Genomic DNA, 25,568 nt, shown 5'->3' on the forward strand with positions numbered 1-25,568 from the left:
ACTTTCAGATTTTGGATGTAACGCAATACTTACTTTACAATAATGTTTTTACATTTTGAATTTCAGTGCAATACCTGCTTTATATTACTCTCCATTTTGATTTTCGAAAGCATTTGAAATGGATTAAATTCAACATGAGAATGAACTATAAAGGATTGAAGTAAATTGGAAGTAATGCAAAATCTCTTTCACAGTACTTTTACATTAACAATACTAAAAACAACCATGTATAGTACAGCTAGAGTTGGATTTAGGAAACAATGATGCAGCTATTTATATTTTTTCCATTTTGAATTTCAGTAGCACTTATCCATCACTTCAGGTTTTGGTGAACGGTGCAGCTAGGTTTCAGTACTAATGCATAACCTATAGGTTATGTATGCAATGCAACATTTGATTTCACACACAACCTTGGGATTTTTTAATTGATGTAATACCTACATTTCTAAAGTTTTTTTTTTATAATTTTAAATAATTTTTTTTTAATTTATTTAAAAAATAATAATATAAATAGCATTCAATCAAATTTCATTTGGCGCTAAAGTCAATGTCTATTTTTATATAATTGCTTTTCAGTTTAAATATGGTGACATCTACGCGTTAAACCTGCAGGAGATTTTAAGTGATACTTTTTTTTTGATCCCACAATCGGGGAAATTCCACCTCCGCATTTAACCCATCCGTGAAGTGAAACACTACATACACACTAGTGAACACACACACACACACACTAGGGGGCAGTGAGCACACTTGCCCGGAGCGGTGGGCAGCCCTATCCACGGCGCCCGGGGAGCAGTTGGGGGTTAGGTGTTTTGCTCAAGGACACCTCAGTCATGGACTGTCGGCCCTGGGGATCGAACCGGCAACCTTCTGGTCACAGGGCCAGATCCCTAACCTCCAGCCCACGACTGAAATCCTATTCTAAATCCATCTGTATTAATATGGAGTTGGTCCCCCTTTTGCAGCTATAATAGCTTCCACTCTTCTAGTAAGCATCCTACAAGAATTTAGAGAGTGTCTGTGGCAATTTTTGCCCATTCATGCAGAAGAGCATTTGTGAGGTTAGACACTAATTTTGGCTTGCAGCTTTCATCCATCCATCCATCCATCCATCCATCCATCCATCATCTTCCGCTTCTCCGGGGTTCGGGTCGCTTGGGCAGCATCTTAAGCAATGAGGTCCAGACCTCCCTTTCCCCAGCCATTTCCACTAGCTCTCTGGGGGGGATTCCGAGGCACTCCCAGGCCAGCTGGGCGATATAGTCATGCCAGCGTGTCCTGGGTCTTCCCCGGGGTCTCCTCCCAGGTGGACTTGCCTGTGACACCTCCCGAGGGAGGCGTCCAGGAGGCATCATAACCAGATGCCCGAACCACCTCAGCTGGCTCCTCTCGACGTGAAGAAGCAGCGGCTCTACTCCGAGTCCCTCCCGGATGACCGAACTTCTCACCCTATCTCTGAGGGAGAGTCCAGACACCCTGTGGAGGAAACTCATTTCGGCCGCTTGTATTCGCGATCTTATTCTTTCGGTCAGTACCCAAAGCTCATGACCATAGATGAGGGTGGGAATGTAGATCGACCGGTAAATCGAGAGCTTTGCCTTATGGCTCAGCTCTTTCTTTACCACAACAGACCGGTAAAGAGCCCAAATCACTGCTGACCCAGCACCAATCCGCCTGTCAATCTCCACTCCCTTGTACCATCATTCGTGAACAAGACCCCGAGATACTTGAACTCCTCCACTTGAGGCAAGAGCCTATCCCCGACCCAGAGAGGGCTCTCCGACCTTTTCTGCCTGAGAACCATGGTCTCAGATTTAGAGGTACTGATTCTCATCCCGGCCGCTTCACACTCGGCTGCAAACCGATCCAGCGAAAGCTGAAGTTCGCAGCCTGATGTCCCCAATAGGACCACATCATCAGCAAACAGCAGCGATGTGACCCTGAGGTCACCAAACTGGACACCCTCCATCCCCTGACTGCGCCTAGAAATTCTATCCATAAAAATTATGAATAGAATCGGTAAGAAAGGGCAGCCCTGACGGAGTCCAACTCTCACTGGGAACGAGTCTGACTTACTGCCGGCTATGTGAACCAAACTCCAGCTTTGTTTGTACAGGGCCTGAATGGCTCATAGCAAAGAGCCATGTACCCCATACTCCCGAAGCACCTCCCACAGAATACCCCGGGGAACACAGTCAAATGCATTCTCCAGATCCACAAAGCAAATGTGGACTTGTTCGGCAAACTCCCATGAACCCTCCAGAATCCTGGAGAGGGTGAAGAGTTGGTCCAGTGTTCCACGACCAGGGCGGAACCCGCACTGCTCCTCCTGGATCCGAGGTTCGACTATAAGCTGGACTCTCTTCTCCAGTACCCCTGCATAGACCTTACCAGGTAGGCTGAGGAGTGTGATTCCCCTGTAGTTGGAACACAGGCTTGGCCTGTCAATACCTGCCAGCTGCCTCTGGTGTCCCACAGGCCAACCATGCCCAGTAGGACTCCTTCTTCAGCTTGACGGCATCTCTCACCTGGGGTGTCCACCACTGGGTTCGACGATTACCGCCCCGACAGGCACCAACTACCTTACGGCCACAGCTACAGTCAGCCACTTCAACAATGGAGGAGAGGAACATGGCCCATTCTGAGTCAATGTCCCCCACCTCCCCCGATATCTGGTCAAAGTTCTGACGGAGGTGTGAGTTGAAGATCAATCTGACAGGTTCTTCTGCCAGACGTTCCCAGCAAACCCTCACTATAGGTTTGGGCTTGCCTGGTCTGACCGGCATCTTCCCCCACCACCTGATCCAACTCACCACCAGGTGGTGATCAGATGACAGCTCAGCTCCTCTCTTTACCCGAGTGTCCAAAACACATGGCCGCACGTCCGATGACACAACTACAAAGTCAAACATTGAACTGTGGCCTAGGGTGTCCTGGTGCCCTGTGCACTTATGGACATCCTTGCGTTCAAACATGGTGTTCGTTATGGACAAACTGTGGTTTGCACAGATGTCCAAAAACTGAACACCACTCGGGTTCAGATCAGAGAGGCCATTCCTCCAAATCACACCCCTCCAAGTCTCACTGTCATTGCCCATGTGAGCCTTAAAGTCCCCCAGTAGGACAATAGACTCTCCAGGAGGAGCACTTTCAAGCACCCTTCCCAAGGACTCTAAGAAGGCTGGGTACTCTGAACTGCTGTTCGGTTCATATGCACAGACAGCAGTCAGGACCCGTTCCCCAACCCGAAAGCGTAGGGAAGCTACCCTCTCGTCCACCGGAGAAAACCCCAACATACAGGCACCGAGTCGAGGGGCTATAAGAAAGCCCACACCTGCCCGCCACCTCTCACCATGGTCAACTCCAGAAAAGAATAAAGTCCAGCCCCTCTCAAGGAGATTAGACCCAGAGCCCAAGATGTGTGTTGAGGTGAGCCTGACTATATCTAGCCGGTATCTCTCAACCTCGCGCACCAACTCAGGCTCCTTCCCCACCAGTGAGGTAATGTTCCAAGTTCCAAAAGCCAGTTTCAGCAACCGAGGATCAGAACGCCAAGGACCACGCCTTCGGACACTGCCCGATCGACAAAGCACCGAACCCCTACTACTGCCCCTCTCTGGTGGTGGGTCGATGGGAGGGGGGACTCATGTAACTCCTTCGGGCTGGGCCCGGCCGGGCAGATGCTCGCTGGCGAGCCCCTCCCCCAGGCCTGGCTCCATGGTGGGGCCCCGGGAACCCTGTTCCGGGCACAACTCCTTTCTTTTCATAGGGGTTATTATGGATCACACTTTGTCTGACCTGTCACCTAGGACCAGTTTGCCATGGGAGACCCTACCAGGAGCTTTTGCTCCAGACAACATAGCTCCTAGGATCATTCAAGCACACAAACCCCTCCACCACGATAAGGTGGTGATCCATGGAGAGGATTATTTTTTTATATAATTATTGAATTTATTTTACCTTTCAGCTGCATTATATACATTACATACAAAATAAAAATGTGTTTATAAATGTAATATAGATTATTTTAGCATTGTATTTAAAATGCAGTTGAAATATAAAAAATCTCTAAATGATAGGGTATTAAATACATGACGATTTTAAATGTACTCTCTCCAAGTGGTCTACTTGAAAATTGCCCCTAACTTGACTCCCTGAGTGTTTGGTGGATTTTTGCAGTTAGATAATTCCAGTTAAATCAAAATTAATTAAGACGTGTATTATATTCTACACTTTCATGTGTTTGAAAAAACAAATTTTTAAACACACTTTCTGGTCGATTAAACTTCTCTTGAACCTTAAAAACTGTAAATGTCTGATGAATACTGCAGGTCTAACATCAAGCTAACTTTGTCAGTTAATATCATTTTTTACAGATAAGGTATGATGTCTGTTTTTAGAATAAGTATTAGCAAGTGCATATGTCACTTATCATTTAATTAAATGTCCTTTTTCAAAATAAAAGTGGTGTACGGTTAACCCCGTAGTGCTGAAAAGATAATATCGAAAAATAAAATTAACTTTACCATGAAGATCTGCAAGACTACAGCTGAGAACTGCAGTGTAAGTCTCAATGTAGAAATGTCTTGGTACGGTGGACTGGTTGTGCTGTAATCATATTTCATATTCTAACTAAAAATGAATGTGTGCCCTCACCATTCCCAAACTGCATTACAAATGAAGCCCACCAATGAAAGAAACAAGCAAATAAATAAATGAGACTTTCTGATTTAAAGACTAGGAAAACCCCTGTCTGATGATCTATTTTGCAGGTGGGGGCACTTTTAAAAAGCTACATGTGCCTTGCTGTGGATTTTTTTGGTACTTGTTTTTTTTGTTTTTGTTTGTTTTTTGCTGGCAAAAGCCAGATAGCTAATGTCATCAACTGTGATAACTTTCTTAAAATCATTATTAAATGTACAGAATAGATTACTCAAGTGGCGGAAATGACTCATCAGATGAACAAGCTCTTTCGAGTAGTCCACTGGATTGCATATTGCTAAAAAGACACAAAAGACTGGATGAACTTTCTCCTACTCAACTTGAACAAAATTTGTATGTTGTAAATAAATGTGACTTTGAGTAAATATAAGATTATGTAGTATTTCTGTGGCCTAATAACAAATGGTATCTTCCTTGAGTAATGTGAAACAACAATACAGTCTGACACATCCTATAGTCTTTTGTCTGCATGGTAACTGAACCACTTTGCACCTTGGCAGATATTTTCTAGAACATAATCCAATAAAGACTGAATGAGCAGAATCAATGTGTGAACAATGAATATAAAAGATATCATAATAAACACTGCAAAACACAATCAAGTCAATTCTGTTCATTTTATTTTTTTAATAAAAAATTGTCATATTCCTAGCTTTATTCCTTTTAACAGAACATCGGTGTAAATTGGTATTGTAGATTTATAGGGCAATGTACACTCCTGAACAAAGAAGGAGCCATATGGAAAAGCATTCAGCTTTTAATGGTCTTAACAAATCATTAAACAGATAAAAGTAACTTAATACGGGATACATGTTCCCTTTATTTATTTAAATGTTTTGTATGTGAATCTGCAGACAACCTTTTCCCGAAAGAAATATTAATATTTTTCACTCAGCATTGATGGCTTTAAACAGTTAGGAGATACTGCCAGGCTAGTGTTTACTATGAGACCAAATATTCTCTATATGGGTTAAATCTGGGCCTGTTTTTTTTTTTTTTTTTGGCTAGGAGTGCAGTTATTACAGCTGTAGGAAAATTTCAAATCTGAACAATCCCTGAATCAGAGGTTGATGAACAGACCATCATGCTCTACAGCTGACAGAGACGGAAAGAGAGAGAAAGCCTAACATCTATCAATCACACAGGGCAAAACTGGGTTGACAGTCATCTCTTCATCAAGTCTGAGTTCTTTCTCTGTAACCAGGTGTTTTACAACTTCTTCAGCTTCTACAACTTCTAGTGAGGCACCCAGTTATGCACTTGTGTGACCTTTAATGTCAGGAGCTACATTTCTGCACTGCAGTCTCTGTAGATGGCTCAGATGCTGGGGTTGACATAGCCTCAGCTACTAAACACTTCTGACTCCGATGTTCCCTTTTATTTCCTGAAATACACAAAAACACGTGTAAAACACATAATGATTGCACACATTTACATTTTTATGTGTAAATGTAAAAGAATGCTTAGTGGGGAAATTTTAACTTACATATTTCCTTTACCCCACATGGATCAACTAAGATAAGCTTTATGTCTTAAAGTTTTCTTTAGTTTTGCACTGGAGCTATGAAGCTGATGTAGCTAAAAGTAATGGAAGTTTATATCAGCCAATATCTTTGGCTGATACAGACTTCTAGTCTCACAGATTATCATTAAAAGGATGTTCTTTTAAAAGGTCCATTTCCTACACACACACACACACACACACACACACACACACACATATACATACATACATACATACATACATACATACATACATACTGGGTTGCATACTGAAGATGAGAGAGGTCTGTAATTTTCATCATAAGTACACTTCAACTATGAGAGACTATATGAGAAAAATGTCCAGGAAATCACATTGTAGGATTTTTAAAGAATTTACTTGTAAATTATGGTGGAAAATAATCATTTGGTCACCCACAAACAAGCAAGATTTCTGGCTCTCACAGACCTGTAACTTCTTTAAGAAGCTCTTCTGTCCTCCACTCGGTACCTGTATTAATGGCACCTGTTTGACCTCGTTATCTGTATAAAAGACACCTGTCCACAGCCTCAAACAGTCAGACTCCAAACTCAACCATGTCCAAGACCAAAGAGCTGTCGAAGGACACCAGGAAGAAAATTGTAGACCTGCACCAGGCTGGGAAGAGTGAATCTAGTGAAGCAGGTTGTTGTGAATAAATCAACTGTGGGAGCAATTGTAAAAAAATGGAAGACATACAAGACCATTGATAATCATCCTCGATCTGGAGTCCACACAAGATCTCATCCCGTGGGGTCAAAATGATCATGAGAAGGGTGAACAAAAATCACAGAACTACACAGTGGGACCTGATGAATGACCTGCAGAGAGCTGGGACCAAAGTAACAAAGGCTACCCTCACTAACACACTACGCCGAGAGCGACTCAAATCCTGCAGTGCCAGGCGTGTCCCCCTGCTTAAGACAGTACATGTCCAGGCCCGTCTGAAGTTTGCCAGAGAGCATATGGATGATCCAGAAGAGGATTGGGAGAATATCATGTGGTCAGATGAAATCAAAATAGAACTTTTTGGTAAAAACTCAACTCGTCGTTTTTGGAGGAAGAAGAATCCTGAAAGAGTTGCATCCCAAGAACACTACTGTGAAGCATGGAGGTGGAAACATCATGCATTGGAGCTGTTTTTCTGCAAAGGGGACAGGACGACTGATCCGTGTTAAGGGAAGAATGAACAGGGCCATGTATCGTGAGATTTTAAGCCAAAACCTCCTTCCATCAGTGAGAGCATTGAAGATGGACCGTGGCTGGGTCTTCCAGCATGACAATTATCCCAAACACACCGCTCGGGCAACGAAGGAGTGGCTCCGTAACAAGCATTTCAAGGTTCTGGAGTGGCCTAGCCAGTCTCCAGACGTCAACCCCATAGAAAATTTGTGCAGGGAATTGAACATCTGTGTTGCCCAGCGACAGCCCCAAAACATCACTCCTCTAGAGGAGATCTGCAGGAGGAATGGGCCAAAATACAAGCTACAGTGTGTGCAAACCTGGTGAAGACTTGCAGGAAATGTTTGACCTCTGTCATTGCCAACAAAGGTTATGTTACAGAGTATTGAGTTGAACTTTTGTTATTGACCAAATACATATTTTCCACCATAATTTACAAATAAATTCTTTAAAAATCAGACAATGTGATTTCCTGGATTTTTTTTTCTCATTTCGTCTCTCATAGTTGAAGTGTACCTATGATGAAAATTACAGACCTCTCTCATCTTTCTAAGTAGGAGAACGTGCACAATCAGTGGCTGACTAAATACTTTTTTGCCCCACTGTGTGTGTGTGTATGTGTATATATATATATATATATATATATATATATATATATATATATATATAATTTTACATGCCCATTTTCCAATGTCTCTTAACCCCTTAGAATTAAGTGCTATTTTGTTACTGTGCCTTTAAAATATTTAAACAGTTGTAGCTCCAGTCAAATCTGATTTTTTTGTTCTGCACATTTTAATGCACAAATTCAATTTATTTGCTCAATTTAACATATTCGGAATAGAAACAATACATAAAATGTGGACTGTATAAAAGTTATGGCACACTTTGTCTTTTTCTAAAACGTTAAACTCAAAGTAAACAAAATGTATTAATTTGCAGGAAAAATGTCGTATTTACGTTAGCAAATAAATGGTCAGAGCTAAAGTGTAGGCTGAATAAGTGGATACTATATATAAATACGTTGCATTTCGTGACTTTACAAAAACACCGGATTCCCAACAGTTTTTTGCAGATAAGTTTACATATATGGACAGTGGTTGCATACTACATCAAACTCCCATTTACAAAAAGCAAGAAAACTGGGTTTAACATATTAACTCTTAAAGGCAATGTGGTATAGGAGCTACATAGGGGACGATTATACAGTACGATTTATTTTACCGTAAATATCAGAATAGCTCACCTGGTGCCAGGCTACATGGTGCGAGTTCAGGCTGTTCTTTGTGCTCTCCCTCTCTAATGGCAGAGGATATCTTCCGCACCACATAGGCACCGGCTGTGGAACATAAGTGACATATAATGTTAGCTAACAAGAAGAACGTTGTACGTTGTGGCCAACAAGTACTGCTCTTACTACAACATTCAGCAGTATCATACATTGCTCGCATATGATATTTGTCCAAATGGTTTGTGTGGCATTTCGTACTATGATCATTTGTTTTCCCCACTTTGTTTCTCGGCCTGTATGACATGTCATTTCTAAGCTATATATAACGTTAAGCGTCTTTTTTTCAAGTGCTTTATATATTAAACCTCTTAATGTCTCAATCCTCCTAGAAATTAGGTAAAGAATTTCATATTCATTCAAAAAAAGATCAACGGTTTAAAATAACTGCGAGTTACTAGAACTTACACAAAAATATTGCTATTGAGCAAACAACAGTCTTCTTACCTTTTATTAGAAGTCATACCATTATGAACCTTTACAGGACACGCTGAAGAGTCTGTTCAGCAGCCTAGATATCGAATATGCCGAAACGTCGATGTCAGAAAGAGAAACGCACTTACAGTAAATCTATTCTACCTTGTTTTCCGTGAAGTCGACTGCATTTTTTTGCTCAGCCAATCACTGCCAGCTATGTTGAGCCAACGCAACTCAACTTAGCCAATCAGTGGAGTCCAAAGTAAATACTTACGCAACGCATTTTTAAACAATTATTTTAAAATGTTTGTAACAATCTGCTGAGAAATTTTCTGTTGTTTCATCAAAATTCAAACTAAGTGGTGAACTTAAAAAAAGCAGCTATTTTGTAATCACGCGTAAACATAATTCTTCTATACATTGCAGAAAATGTCCACACGATGGCAGTATAAAGCAATAACTCTTTGTCTCAGACGTGTCCCTAAATATAAACATTCATAGTTTTGATAATTTAGTTAATAAATGTCTTGTCTTGACTGTTTTAATAGAATGAATTAACCTGGTCTGACTAATCCGATTAATCTGACTAATCAGTTTTCTACAACCATGCTCATTAATTCTTGTTCAAATGACAGCACATTACTTATAGCCACTGAAGAACAAACTTCCAACATCAACGCACACAAGTAAATAAGGAAGCGTATTTACGAACACTGTAAATTGAGATTATTTGCAAAGTACAAAAATATTGCATACATTTCAATAAATAACAGTAATACATGCTCAAATTGCGCAGCAAAATATCACAGCAGTTCAAATGCACAAAATATACAGCCAGAAAAAGTCTGTACAAAACGGAGAAATGAATCCCAAACAAATGACAACAAAGCTCCCAATACAAGGGACATACGGTTAAAATGCTCTCCCTTTAAACGCTCTGTACAGTACCATGCTGCAGTCACCTATCCTTTTTTTCTTGCATTTAAAAGTCCTGTTTATGCAAATTCTGTCCTTTCCTTGTTCCCCTCTGCATCAAGCATAACACTGAAATAATAGCATGTGTGAAGATCTGTGTTTTGCTAAAAGGCATGAAGTGTGAAAACAAAAATACACACAAATACACCTGCCACCCCATAACCATTCAGGGTCCTCTGTCTTTCAGGCTCATGTCAGCGCTGTAGAAGAGGACATTGTTATCATTGTCATCAGAATCTGACTCGAGTTCGGCTGTGTATCTCACGCTCGCCGGGTGATACTCGCCAATCCGCGTGCTGTCACACAGCCGAGACCGAAGGGCCAGCTGGAAAAAAATGGACATGATCAGTCAGAGTGCATATCAGTGCATGGGTATGTATGTACACAGTGAGGTGAAAATTGAGACACATTTATGTTGTTTTTGATATTTAATATGCTTCCAGTTCAAATTATGTCTTTTGACTTTGTACTCATAAATATAAACAAAAAAAGAAACAGTTTTAAAAAAGAAATTGATAGGGAAAATTATTCTGACACAAACAATTATCATTAGTACATTGTTGCAATGCTATTGCTGGCAATTTCAACTTCTAGGAGTCTATGATAAGAAGTGGTCAGCTTTTTGTGGCATTGTGGATCAATTTTGGCTCATTCCTCTTGGCAAACCATCAATTTCTCAAGGCTACAAGAGTTCCTCTGATAGACTTTAGAATTTCAAATTCCTTCGCAAATTGTCAATGGGATAAAAGGCCATGCAAGCACCTTCAGCATTTTTAGGTCTTCAGTTAATTTGGCTTTATATTTAGGGAGCAATTATGCCCTTATGACACTCCAAGACATGTAGGGGTCTGAAGTTTGCTTCTTTAGTTTTGCACAAGAGGCCAATATAATTGGAAAATCAACTTTTATACTTCTAACAGTTGATTTTCCAATTATATAAGAGAAAACTGTTCGTTCTGTTAGTGCGTGTCTGAGAGAACATTACTTTGATTCCTGTGTTGCTGAGCTGACTCCAGGTGTCCTTGCCAAAGACTAATGCGTTGGCCAGGCCATGAAGAGGTGCACTGAGCACATGCAGCAGCGTGAGAGAGAACATTGGATTCTTAGGATATGCAGCATTATGAAGCCTATGGGCACACAACATATTACAGTTATGCAGTCCCATTTACTTACGGGAATTACAGAGAATGAGTGCACATGTGTGTGTGCATACCGATTTAAAAGAGGAAATATAGAGACCAGCAGATATACAGAAGGATACCACTTCAGAGGACGAATCTCCTCAGCTAGAGATACCTACAGAAAAGAAAGAAAGAGCATGAGAATGACTCTTTGATTATTGATCTAATGATAGATCATACTGTATTTTTTTAAGGTGAAAACACACACCTTCCTCCTCTCCCTCTCTGGGTTAAAAGTGCCTAACCAGGACTGCATCTTTGGGTAAAAGGTCAGACAATACACATGCAAATAGTTTATTAATAAAGGTCAGTCAAAAAAATATTTAATATACAATTGTGTCAAAACTGTTGTTAATAGAACTGCACAATATTTCTTGCTGCAATAATGTTTTTTATTATTCATTGCAGTACTTTGGTCTTTTGAGAATTCCTGTGAGCATTTCAGACTAATCTCAGATAAGTGTTCTATGGGTATTTTACTTCACATGATCCAACAGAAAAATAATTAGGATTAAAATAATGCTGGATAATTTTTAATCATGTTGCCCAAGGCTACACCAGCATACTGCAAATGTAATATGTAACAAAATATGTTTACAATATGGTGTCCATATAATACAGCCCTAGCTGATTATCATGTTCAGGCATCAGTTTTCCAACGAGTTAATGTTTCACATCGACATGCATGTAGACATGCATATGTTGCGTTTCATGAGAAAATCATGGCTAGGCAAAAATATTCTGGAATCCAGAACTCTGCCCTCTGGTTCATCAACCTTACCCTCAATTCATAAACATGACAACAGCAGACAAAAATAAGAGGAATGTATCTTATTGTCACAGTTAGCCTAGCCTGGCAGCTATCCAATAATGCTATGCAAAAGCAATATTTCACAGTGTTCCAGCAACTTGCAATTCATCAAAGAGGCAATTGAGATCAATATATTATCTCTATCACTTCAATTGTAGTTTAATTTGTTGTCTGATCTTTTTTTTTTTTACTTCACATTCATTGTGATGAATGCCACTCACCCTATCATTGGCTACACAGATAATGCGTGCATAACAGCAGATCATGAGAAAGATGAGGATGAAGAGCGGTATGTACCATCTGCAAACATAAACATTGTAAATAACCATAAATAAGCAAAAACAAATATAAAAATACAGAATACAAATTATATATCATCCACTAAACGCAGGTTAAACACCCCATAACTCATGCTCACACACACTCACACGTTCATGCCCAGGCTCAGGCACACACTAAAGAACACTCACACCTACTGACAGTCATATTTTACATATTATTTTGAGCCATTACAGTGGCTCAAAAACACACATGTAAATGTTAGTCAGCTAGACCTGTCCCCTAAAGATTGTCACTGATATGCACTGACAAATGCTCTAGCTATGTGACTCTGAATGATGACCTTTCACGCAAAAAGAAACAAATAGAATGACAGCTCAGTAGGAGCAGAGTGAATACCAGAGATTCTGGTTCAGGTAGGACTGTGTGTCTTTCTCCTCTTAACTAGAATGGATGATGTAACCCACTGAGTGTAAGCTGTCTATCCATGACATATATTATCTTCACATTTATTCACAAACACAAATTATGTACAACCAATCAGACACATAAAATGCAAAACTCTCAGGAATAACATAAAATGATACAATCCATGTAAACATTAGGCATTATGGCAACAGGCAGTGGAAGGGCCAATCCACACTGACTGAGAAACCAGTGTGAGTGAACCAAAGTGTTTTATGTGCACAAACATTTCTTTGAAATCTTACTCATTTAAAGCTCTTCTGAGTGTCCTTCTGGCTCTGTGTGTGGCTGGGAGGCTAGCATCCTCTCCCTCACACTAGTGAGAGCTAGTTTTTATGCTGCTGGTGCTCCTCCCTACTCAAGCTCCAGCTACCCCCTAGCATGTGTTGACTTTGAAGAAGGTGAGTCTCCTCCCCTTAGTGACCAGGCACGGGGGTCAAAAGTGAGGCATGATCTGATGGAAGCATGGTAAGAGAGACGGTGCCGCCATGAAGAATGGAAGCAGGGGTCACTTCCCATTGACGTGTTGAATTAAGAGCTGGCTTTCTGATGTTCTGAACATCAGGTGGCACCAATGAAGGAGCAATTTCCTGAAACCTTCCAGAACACTAGGTTGTGTAGTGGGCCTAAGTCGCAATTCAATGATGTCTTCCAGGATGCCAGGTGGCAGTACTGCCACAGGTGGCTGCTCAATGATGTCCTCCAAAGTGGCATGGAGCACTGTAGAGTCCAGTAGCAATTCCATGCAGAAACACGTCAATACACACAATGGGCACACAATATCCAAGCCAAGTGTCCACTCCCGCAAACCTGGCCCATTGCAGGGAGAGAAACGACAGGGTTTAGGATCAGGAGCAGGCCAGGGACATGACAGGAGGGGGGTGGGCATGCTAACAAGCCTGGCTCTTCCAGCCACAGCAGAACGAGGGAGAGGAAGAAACCAGATCTGGGTGGACAGGATAGGGGGCCACCTTTGTGCCATGTATTAGCTAAGGTTGGGAGGCAGTGGGCTGGCTGTTGCTCAGGGACAGCAAACTCCACTCATTTTGAAAACATTTTGTGTGGTGTGTGCAAGCTCAGTCACTTCTAGGGCCATGCTCTAGTTGTCATTCTCCATGTCCTCCGGATACACACAACAGCAGCAATATCCTTGTTCAGGGTCAACGTAATCCGCCACAAAATGCCTCTCCCTAATGGGCATCACTCACATCAGCCTAATTCCAGCATCAGGTGTTGCCTTTCCTGAGCATAGGGGGTGGTAAATTGGCCCAGCCAATTTGCTGCACTGTCTGTTGTCCATTCTAGGCCCAGCAGAAAAGGTCCAGAAGTCCATGGAATTGGGAGTGAATTTTTGGTACTTCTGATTTTTCCTTTGTTCAGTCATGGAACTCCCTTTTCTTAAGCAAAAAAGACAAAACTAAACTAAGTGCTAATGGCATTTGTATGGAGCTTTGGTGTGTCTCCAGGCCTTGATTGGGTACTACTCAGAGAACTTGGCTACTGGGGAGTGGGGAGAAGTAATCAACATGGAAGAGGGAAACAGTTTTTTCTAGACAAGTATACAGCTTGATACAAATAAGCAATTAACATCCTACCATGTTCTGCAGCATTTAAAAAATGCTGAGGAGGCAAGGCTGACCCACAGATGGCCAGAGCCTCGGTTACAAAGAACGCTGTCTCAATAGGAACTGACTAAAGTAACACCTGCACTTATATCTATGGAAATGTCATCAGCAAATATGGTTGGAAATTGTGGTTGAAACTGAATATTCAATGACCAACATGCTTGTGCATTATTGCTCATTTTATAGAAAAAACAGAGGAGTAAATGTTCCTTAGCAGACTGAGAATGTCAGTTAAGAAAATGATCAGAATGTCAGCAAGAACAACTCCACCAAAGCTGCACAGAGTAGGTGATTATAGTAGAATTGCAGCACATAAACCTCTCACAAAAGACAAAGGCATATTTGGGAGTTCAGTGGTGGGGGAAAAAATATATAGGCACTGGTCTATGGAGATGTGAAAAAAAGTGATGGGGCCATTTTACTGGCATGGTTTGGGTCAATCTGTCCCCTTAGAGACAAGGGCGAAATCAAATTAAAACAAAATGTATTAGTACAAAATTAAACATTCTAAGGGGAGTGGTCTCTTCCAGGATGACCATCCACAGGGCACAGTCGTGGGCTGGAGGTTAGGAAACTGGCCCTGTGACCGGTTCGATCCCCCGCGCTGACAGTACATGTCTGAGGTGTCCGTGAGCAAGGCATCTAACCCTCAACTGCTACCCGGGCGCCATGGATAGGGCTGCCCACCGCTCCAGGCAAGTGTACTCACTGCCTCGTAGTGTGTGTCTGCTCACCAGTGTGTATGTGGTGTTTCACTTCACGGATGGGTTAAATGCGGAGGTGAAATTTCCCCCTTGTGGGACTAATAATTACCACTTAAGAAGGGTTTAGTTAATGGTGATTAATTGATGAACATGAATTATAAATCCTATGCATTTCAGTTGAACACCAATGTGTTCAACTGTTCAATTCCTCCAGTAGTTCCAGAGATTTGTTTGGAATCAATACCACGGCACACTAAAGCTGTTCTGGTGTCTCTTGGTGGCCCAACACCTTGAAAAAAAACTTTGTTGTTTTTGCCTTTTTCCTTCATTTGTGTGTACATATATAGAAAGAGATGCTACATACATGCCAAACCTCCAAGCCACATGGTCATCTTTGATCCAGCTAACAGGGGCGAGAAAGATGAAAGGTCAGACACAGAAAGGTTAAAATAAGTGAGTGGGGAGATGCTGACATCTGTGTTTAGAGGTCATTAATAACTCACCACCAGGCTCCAGCTAAACCATAGTATCCTCTCATCAGTGGGAGACAGGACATAAGGAGAGGAACCCCCCATGCCACTAAATGATATGGTCTGAAACACAAGTTTAATTCAGTTTGTTTAAAATATGAATATTTTGGAAGAACTTTGTTTTCCACTGACAGTTTAATTTGTTGCTTTGTTAATTAAATAAGCTACTTGAGTTAAACACATTGATATGAAGAGTTTGCATAAATCTTTCATAGTTTGCCAGTTTTCTTTTCCAAACTACTTTAAAAACGCATGTAGAAAACGTTTGTCTTGATGGTTCAGCTATTAAGTTTTGTCAATAGTATTGCGTGTAGCTAGCAGTGGGTCAAGAAGTAAGCGCTGAAAAAAAGTTAGTAAATTTCACAGCATCACAAGGGTCTTTTTTCTTGCAGCATCATTTTTACAATCGCCAGCCACATGTTATGAAAGTTTGATGATTTGTGGTTAGTCATTCTGCATGTGAGTATATGACCCTCACCTGTGTTCACACACATTTAAGCTTTTGACAGGCAATGTAGTTACACTTGAACAAATGGAACTGTGTATGTGTGTGTGTGTTTCTCACATCTCATAATGTTCAGTCCTGATCTCCCTGACCAGGTTCAGGTAGAGATTCATAGTTATTAGACACACCCAAGCCAGAGCACTCCAGTCTGCAACACACACTGCAACAGTATCACCCACACATATCATAGTAGTGTGTTCACAGTGGAATGCAACTATGTAGAAAGACAGCACACTGGAACAGGTATGAAAATATAAAACACTTCCTGTCACCTGATAAGATTAAAACACATCAAGATCATCTCTGCCCAAACACACACTCACAGCCCAGTCAAACTCACCAAAATATGTTAACCACCAGGCTTGGAAGTTACACAGAGAGCCCTCAGCTTGAGACTCATCCTGACAGAAAAAGAAGAAGTTGAAAAAGATTCTTGCCACTTATTTACTGTGACAAATAGCAGTTAGAATCTCCCCTGCGTTTTAAAGTACAGTAACAAAAGAAAACTGTCCTACATTAGAGGGGACTAACGTGTGTGTGTGTGGGGGGGGGTTAGGGGCAAAGCAGTAGATCTATCCAAAGTTTATAACTCTTACAACTTATTATATAGTTATATAATATATATAACTTATTATATATAATATAGTACATTTTACTGGTGTGTTATACCTGTTCAAAACCCTGTGATTTTACAGCAATAAAAACTGGGCTCCAAGTTGCAATGATGATTACATTACTACAATTACAATTCTTTGGTTCCATGTTTATGACTGATAACTTTGTAATAACCTATGAACTTACTTTCTTCTTTCTAATTGTTCTTGTGGCCAGCTGCCTTGGCAAATGTAATTTATAACATTAATAAAAGTAAGTACGCAAAGATGGTGAGGGTGAGAGAGAGAGAGAACACCTGTTTTACATGTATGCATAAATTAACGCAATCACTTTCGCCTTTTGTAATTTCTTCTTGCTCATAATAAGTTTCTCTTATAAATGAATCAAAATGACTCACCATTACATATGCAACACTGTCAAAGAATGCTGCCACTGTGAGACTGACTATCATTTTCTAGAAATAGAACAAACAAAAACAGTGACTACAGAAGTAATGACATGTCTAAGAACATTTAGACAGTTGGATTTCATTTTCAGGGAAGCAAAGTTTAACTTATTCACCCTATTCCCAATACATGATGCACTTAGAAAGGCTAGTATAATTACTACTTATCATTTACATTATTCTATGATCATTACAAGATATCTACAACCCCGAATGACTCAGTAACAGCAGTCAAGACTGAAACTGTCGTTAAAATGTTACACACACACACACACACACACACCATACCTGAGCCAGAGAGTTATATCTTCGCAGCAACCATATCACAAATAACATAAAAAGGCTGCCAAGAGAAGAGAGAGAGCATTAACAGCTACAGCATTTGAGAAGGGTAATCCACAAAACGTAGATAATGGGGGAGGACTTACCATGCTACTAGAGAAAAGGCTCCAGTGGCTCTTTTCACTGTGAGAATTACATCCTAAAGAATAATAAACATCTTCATAAGCAAACAAATTGGTATAACTGGCCATAAAATAAAAAAAAAAAGTAATAATCTTAATTGTACATGGTACAGACATTACTACTTGTGCTTGTTTTCCAATTGGACACTAGGATCACTGTTGATATTAAACTGCAACAGCAAATCTCAACTAAAAAATACATGTAGACGAGAATTAGGCTTAACTACAACCACATAAGTAGCCTTGAAATCAGTTGACTGTCAAAGACAGTTTTTTGTTTTCTTTTGAAATAAAGATTATTTCAGATTTGTAAAAATAAATTCTGTTTGTAATGCAACAAGATACATCTCTCTGTATGTGCATTCATTGTGAGCCCAAAATTGGAACATGTCTGAATACTGAATCATGAACTGTCTAGTGACTCCTCATGTGTGTACCTTTTAAATTGAACACACTACAAATAATTACCTCGCCCATACCCACCTCTTACAGTCTACTAATGAACACACATGAGGTGGATATAGCAGAGGTTTACTGTTTATCTTCCTTTAGATAAAATAGAATGAAACGAAAATGAACAGCAGGCTCGCTAACTGCTTTTGCTTAGGGCAGCTTCATGTAGCTGTGAAAATCTGACTGATAGTTGGTTAGCCACAACACTGCTAGGTGTATAATAAGTATATTATGTGTACAATAAAATGTTTATACAAAATTTACGATAATTTAGAGTCATTTCCACAGTGAATAATGAGGAAATAGCCTAAGCATTTACTTACAGTGGTGTGGCCCTAGTCATCTTTTAAAGTCTTTCAAGATTGGATAGGTACTTTTAGCTACACAGCATTGGCCTATAAAGAGACTCTATCTGGCCTCGTGTTAAGACTTATTTTTGCCTGAGGAAAGAAAAATAGGGTTTGGGGAAAGTTTGAGGCTTCTTCATGTGCTGAAATGCAATTTTTGAGCCTCTACACTTTCATTTTCAGTACTTGGCAGTGCCGGTTAACACTGAAGGATAAAACAGCAGGTTTTAAAGGGGCTGGCCACTTAATCTGTTTATTTGCTTTTAATTACAATGTGCTACATGAGTCTCACATAATGAAAAATGTTGGACAATTTAACTGAGAGATCTTCTGTACTATTGTATTTCCTCATTTGGCCTCGAGTTGGGCAGGAACATGTCCTTATATACCTTTTCAAATTCTATTACCCCTTCTGTTATTCTTTATGTGTGCTTGCCATTACCATCTTCTGGTGTTGCTAAATATTAACACAGTTTGATTGATTTGCCGCCTAGGATGGTCACCTAGCCATAGTCCTATATTTTAACAAATGCTTACATTAGCATAATGTTTGCATCAAATTCCTACTTGCATTAGTCACTAACACTGGCCATAACGTGTCTATACTCCTGGCAGACCATAACTATATTTTGGCAATCCAATATCTCACACAGGTACATCTTATTACTCTAAATTGTGTTTTCCCCAACTTGTTCCTATGTCCTCTAGCCCATGACCCAAAAATCTACTGAACACTGTCACTTTGAGTGCAGGTTACACAGTGACAGCGTAATTTTATACTGTACACAGTAGCTATGAAAACAGTCTTATACATGTTAAGCTTAAAACACATTTAAATACACAGCAAGTTATGTTATAAAATCTGTAGTATGTAACACCTGCAATTCATTGTTAATCAACATTGTGAACACAAATAGCAGGGGGCCATCATACGACTTTCCTTCTCTGTCATAATGTGGACATAATTTTATAGTTCACCATAAGCAATTCAAACAAGCTCTTAGGTGGTTCTGACTTAGGTGGAAATGCCAAAAAACTACTTACACACAATCTGCTTTAAACAAAAATGTTCCAAAGATGAAACGGTTTGCTCTTGGTTTGTACTTTTTTTTTACTAATTCATCAGAAATACGTCATATAGTCGTCATATAAATGTGAATATTGCTACATTAATGTGACAAGTGGGGTTACACCATTGTATCTTACACATAGCCTTTTCCTTGTAGCATGGCATAGCCTTATGCTACAATTATTTCACCTCAACTCTTTGTGGTCATTGGTTAACTACAGAAGGATGACCAAAGTCAATTAGACTGTTATGATACGTTTGCATGTAAGTAAAACTTACCCATGGGAAAACGTTATAAGGGTGTTAAAGGGGGCATTTAAACCTAAAACTACAGCTTTGCTGTGGGAGGTACTGGCATGCTTAACGTTCATACAACAAATATTACGTCATTGCATGGGTCCCTAACAACTTCCGAAGCTTGTTTGAGTGACGGGATCACAAAGCGTCTCCAAGACACACTGAACCCCGTTCACGCCTGTATTTAGCAATGCTCATCTATGATCAGATCACCCAAGACTTATGTTACTGTCAGGTGTGAATGAGGCTGTCATCAACGCATTTTGAGTTTTCCTGGCTTTTAAGCTAACTAAGAATTGAATTTAGCATTTGTTAACGACCATAAAATGGCATCTTTTGTATAAGTGAGACGATTTAATAACGTTACTTGCAACTGTGTTAACTTCTTAAACGGTCACACTGAAGGCAATACGTTTTTAAAACGGTCTAAGTTAGGCTCTGTGTTTTGAAAAGGCACTTTAGTCAGACTGCTGAGGTGTCTGACAACGTGTCGCCTGAGATATCAAAGACACTCCAGAAACCACCACGGTTTTCATGAGAAAGCTTGATAACCAGATATATTAAGCTAGCTAGCTAACTAACATAGATAAGCTAAATTAGCCATTATGAGGCTTTAGGTCAGTTCAGTCATCTCAGCAAAGTTAAATGACTTACACATCGATAGTCTTCTGGATCTGTGTGGAAAAATGTACAGCGGGAGCTGCTGTTCTTGTCTGTTTGATCATTTTCCATACTTATTTCCCCTCCTAACTTATAGATGTGGCTGATGTTTTGCTGTTCATTAGCCCACACATCATGTGAGACCAGCTCACAATCATCCGGACACACTGACAACTACCGTGTGCGGGGACGGCCAAAAAATACGAACCGCTTAACTATCATTTTAAAGGGTTCATATGATAGAAAACCAAACTTCTCTCACTTTTTACTTTGATAAATATTGTTAACGTTGCTACTTATCACTCGTTGTTAATAATCACTCTTCAGTTTTTTTATGTCCATATATTGGAACTAAGCTTCAAAAATAGTTTTGAAGTCACTGTTTTCCGAACATTTCTTCAGCATATTTTCAATGATGAGCGCATAACGTTATGTGTACAATTTATTATCTGTGCCTTGGCCAGACAGTCTTTTGGGTTGGTAAGCAACAGAGTTTTAATATATAAGTGCCAGGAGAGTAGTGTGGTTTTTAACTTGCATTTACATAGCTGTCGAACTGTGTGTACCAATCGTTTTTACTTTCCTCAGTTTTTCATCAGCTCCATTTCATCTGCACCTTCTCTGTATTTCTAGAATACCCAGTTTTCAAATGAACGTACAAATGTCTAACGTAAAGATTGGACAGTCTGTCACCTAAATCTATCATTTTTTTGTCTTTACTTAATCATAGGAAAGCACAAGTAACTGAAAAGTAATGGAAAATAATAAGATCACGTTACTTTAAATTAGTGATCATTTAGATTAGGTTACAATTACATTTGTATCAGGTAATCAGTAAAACAACATATTTTTAAAGTAATCTGAATATATATGCATAATTCACTATGATATATGATTATATATATATATATATATATATATATATATCTTAGAGAATGTATATATATATATATATATATATATATCTTAGAGAATGCATAAATATATCTTAGAGAATGTATATATATATATATATATATATATATATATATATATATATATACATACATCCATCCATTTTCTAAGCCGCTACTCCGTCAGGGTCGCGGGGGGGGTGCTGGAGCCTATCAGAGAGAGAGAGAGAGAGAGAGAGAGAGAGAGAGAGACAGCAAAAATCAATAAAGACAAAAAAACAGCATCTACAGGGCACACAGTAACATCCACTCTGAAGTACATTGTCTGTGCGTTGTACTTTGACTATTAATCAGTTTAAAGCGATGAAGCACCTGTAAATTAATAAATTAATTAATTAAAAATGGTTGAACAAATAAGGCTTTTTTCTTCTGTTTTACTTCCCGCTTTATAAAATTCTTCCAGAACAGTATGTATAGACCTATACACACTCAGCCTCAAAAAGATTCCTACAGCACTTACTGTATTTCTTAGTCTTGGCAATTTAAACGAGCACTTCGATTTTCTTCAATATCAGACTATTACCAAAGAGTAGTATTTAAAAAGATCAACATTGTGTTTGTTGAGACCATAATTATCAATACTTAAATCATATAATAGACCTGTCTAGGGTGTATCCTACCTTCTGCCCGATGACAGCTGGGATAGGCCCCAGCACCCCCAATGACCCTGAGGGAGAAGCGGCTTAAAAAATGTGTGTGTGTGTAATCATGTAATACATGATACAAAAGGACTACACATGTATCTTTGTCTGAAATTCCATTTTGTCTTTGATGCAAACGCATCAGACTCATAAGTTTCCTTCTTTGTCATCATCTTCCAGGCCTAAAATGCAACCTGTATTTTTTTTACTTTCAGTCTCTAGTCTTGTCTTCATTATGTGAAATGCATGTTCTATTAGGTGTTTACCTGAGCACACCAGATTATGCTTTGGTCCATGGACAATTTAATTTTCCACATCTGCTTTCACACATCTTTAAGACTACACCCTGAAATAAACATCTACGCCTACACACTCTCCTGCTGGATAATCACTGATTCTGCAGTTATTCTTCGGGAATGTCCTGTCATCAATGGCAGACATATCAGATAGGCATTTGACTCACCGATGGTTTCTTGGAAAGCAGCTTTAATTGCATCAAATGTTATAATTGTGTTAAATCAAGAATATTACATATTTTATTTGCCTTGCTGAATGTGGTGTAATTTGTGTTTAGAATTGATTTGATTTTCTAAAATAAAATGCTATTTTTTTTTCTTTTCTACCTTGACCTGTACAAGATTTAATAACTACACAGTTCTGATTTACAAAAGGTTTTATTTTGCTACAAACTTATTTCCAATATAAAAATAAGAACAACTGCTTTGGACAAACACACTGGCAACAAAAGTACAAAGACAAAAGAATCTCAGGAAGCTCTTCATAACTTTCACCAACTGTGAACTGCTCAAAGCATTCCAAGTCATTGATTCACAGGTAGTTTGACGTCAGTGGTAGGGAATGTACCCACGCCTTCTCTGTAAAACTAGCCATCTGCATACATGAGCAACAAACTAATAAATAGACTACATTAAATTCCAAAGTTTTCAGTACACTTTAAAGAGTGTCAGAGAATCCCAGCATCACAAGACCAGAACAGGTCTTCTGCTCACTCTGCATTGGCAAGGTACACTTTAGAACGAAAGACAACAGCTCTCACGTACAAAGTAACAGTTACGTACACATCATCTGGGCTTTAAACGGTCGAAACAGAGGTAAAATGTAATTAGGCTATTCGGCTATGTGACAGCATAAGGGCGTTTCACCAGTAGCAGAAGAAATACTTTCTAGCTCTCAGACAGTCTCTTCTTGTGTTGAACGCAGAAGCTCAGTTTTCAATCTTGTAAAAGATCAAGTCAGGCAGCTGGTTGAAGACGTCCGTTCTTACGTAGATCAAGAACTAGATCAGACAGGTGTTAAGCGTTGCTTTTGCTACGCATGCGCAGAACACACAGAAAGACGTTCTCCTTCGGACATGCATAATCTCACTGGCCCCAGCCCGCGATGCCGATCTCCTGCTTGTAGCGGTTTGTCAGGTTGTTTGCTTGGCTGGTGAGTTTGGTGAGCACACCGTGCAGCCCCTTCAGGTGGTACTGCAGCAGCTGCTCCAGGTCCGTGCCATCCTCGCCCTCGGGCTCCGTGTTAGCAGCGTTAACAGCGGTGTTAGCCGATCTTTCTTTTCGTCGCTGCTCTTCACGCACTACGCCCCACTCGATTTCGTTGCGGATGGACTTGAGCTGGGTGTAATAGGTGTACATGTCCGCCTCCGCATTCCGCAGGTACCTCCCCGGCTCCGCATCGCGCTGCTCTAGCGGCACGTCCCGCAGTAGGCTGGGCACCATCACCGTCTGATCCATGTTGTTCACGGCGCCAATGAAGCGGTTCATGGCTGTGAACAGAGAGTTCTTCTGGCTGTGAAGCAGCTCGGGCATCTGCATCATAATGCCAGGACAAGCTTAAGTGAGATTAAATTAAGTGTTAAATATGTAACTAAATGACTTAGTTAGAGGTCCTTGGAGTCCAGCGTCCGTTCTGGTGCCTTTAGCTTTGTTTCCTGGTTTGGTATGTCCCCCTTCTGCTTTAGCCTTTTATCACTACTGCGCCCATATCCCGAAAAGCCCCGCCTCCTGTGCTGGGACAGGTTTGGAGTTCACAATTAGAAACTCAGCTTTCTTGTTGGTGTAGTTTTCTTACATACTCTATACATCAGTATGCATCGGACATCTGATGAAACCACTGGTTAAAGTAATTTCTCATAAAATAATTTCAAAACCGAAATGTAAATACCAGACCACTGAATTCCTATAATGAAATGAAATGTTTTTTGTACAAATGTGTTTGAGGTTCAAGTTAAAAAAAGTCCAACGGGGTACAACCACAATGTGTTTAAATTTAATATCATTAAAGTAAGAATATAAAATATAAAATATTTTATCTGTTTTTGAAAACTAATTGACGATCTAACCAGGGCTAACCTAAAATGAAAGAACAAACATATTTATGCTCGTTTATGCTATCTAGAACTTATTAAATTGTTTTCTTTTGAAATTAGATTTTTTAAAAATGAATTTTATGCCAAAACGTAGTGTTATACAGTTTATATATACACCCACCAAACAGCGGACGTACCCGGGACCTATTTTTGTTCGCTGGGTATATACTTTCTTCGTGTTTCTGGTTTACCCCGGCACATAAAGCGTGGTTGGTCGGAATACAGGTGGGGAAAAACTGCCTGGTTGCGTGATTGAGGGCGTGAAACCTGTTGGTCCGGTTTGTCTGGACCGAGAGCGCTACCGGATTCCAGATACTGAAAACAGCACTATAGACCAGCATGTTCCACACACTCCGACAGAGACAGGATTTATTGAAACTATGAAGACAGTTTTTCATGTTTCATTAAAGCATTTCTTCATTACAGACATGCTGTACTGATGAGCTGTAAGGACGAGGCCGAGAGGAGTGCGGCAGGCTCATGAATATACATAAAGTGATCTGTGGCGCCAATCCAAGCCTCTGGTCTCGGTCTAAGGGGGGCTTAAGTTTCAGTCCAGTCAGATTCAACAGTGCAGAGCGAACTGGAGTAACCTCTGAAGTAGCTCGACCTTACATCTTCGAGGTGTTTTTTGTTTATCTTTTAGCTTTTTTCCCCCCTCATACATTACAAAGCAATTTAAGGTTGTGACATACTCAGTTCTATTGTAACTTATTAAACGTGTGTGTATCTTAAAGCTTGGAAAGCACATGTAAGCTTAAAATAGCATGTGTGAGACTTCAGGCTTATTAGTTTCTAAGAAACAAATAATCAATTGTATGTTTAACTTCTTAAATTCCTAGAGATAAAAAAGTGCATCTAAAATAGATTTTACAGTTCTTTTTAGAGCATTCTAATAATATACAATGACTGTTTACTCTAAGGTTAGAACAATTAATGAAGGTAGCTAGCTGATAGTAACATACCACAAAATAATATAGAAGTGTTTGGGACTGTGGCCTATAGATCAAAATCCTAAAAGTAAGCTGC

At 39.9% G+C, this 25,568-nt stretch overlaps 2 protein-coding genes across 2 annotated transcripts; both read right to left on the reverse strand.

The window, feature by feature from the left end:
* Positions 1 to 5,325: 5,325 nt before the first annotated feature.
* On the reverse strand, positions 5,326 to 20,723 carry si:dkey-100n23.5 (cyclic AMP receptor-like protein A). The gene is made up of 15 exons (XM_017706595.1): positions 20,551 to 20,723; positions 17,695 to 17,747; positions 17,555 to 17,609; positions 17,219 to 17,275; positions 16,547 to 16,607; positions 16,267 to 16,354; positions 15,675 to 15,764; positions 15,536 to 15,574; positions 12,320 to 12,398; positions 11,496 to 11,543; positions 11,320 to 11,402; positions 11,092 to 11,233; positions 9,162 to 10,431; positions 8,673 to 8,765; positions 5,326 to 6,106 (listed from the first exon to the last, which is right to left on the reverse strand). The coding sequence occupies exons 1-13, from the start codon at positions 20,626 to 20,628 to the stop codon at positions 10,273 to 10,275; spliced, it is 1,032 nt and encodes a 343-aa protein (XP_017562084.1). The 5' UTR covers positions 20,629 to 20,723; the 3' UTR covers positions 5,326 to 6,106; positions 8,673 to 8,765; positions 9,162 to 10,272.
* A 2,085-nt stretch (positions 20,724 to 22,808) lies between these two features.
* On the reverse strand, positions 22,809 to 24,291 carry mid1ip1a (MID1 interacting protein 1a). Its single transcript, XM_017706598.2, has one exon. It carries the CDS (start codon positions 23,986 to 23,988, stop codon positions 23,533 to 23,535), a length of 456 nt encoding a protein of 151 aa, XP_017562087.1. The 5' UTR covers positions 23,989 to 24,291; the 3' UTR covers positions 22,809 to 23,532.
* Positions 24,292 to 25,568: the final 1,277 nt, after the last annotated feature.

This window comes from Pygocentrus nattereri, chromosome 6 (assembly GCF_015220715.1).
Source record: "Pygocentrus nattereri isolate fPygNat1 chromosome 6, fPygNat1.pri, whole genome shotgun sequence".
Taxonomy (NCBI): Eukaryota; Metazoa; Chordata; class Actinopteri; order Characiformes; family Serrasalmidae; genus Pygocentrus; species Pygocentrus nattereri.

Excerpts from the sequence above, each read along its gene's own strand:
- si:dkey-100n23.5 (XM_017706595.1), bottom strand. The coding sequence starts at position 20,628 with ATGGAAAATGATCAAACAGACAAGAACAGCAGCTCCCGCTGTACATTT. Across the intron at positions 11,403-11,495 it reads CAGAGAGGGAGAGGAGGAAG|GTATCTCTAGCTGAGGAGAT; the intron begins GTGTGTGTTTTC and ends TCTTTTCTGTAG. Across the intron at positions 11,234-11,319 it reads ATATTTCCTCTTTTAAATCG|GCTTCATAATGCTGCATATC; the intron begins GTATGCACACAC and ends GTGTGCCCATAG.
- mid1ip1a (XM_017706598.2), bottom strand. The coding sequence starts at position 23,988 with ATGATGCAGATGCCCGAGCTGCTTCACAGCCAGAAGAACTCTCTGTTC.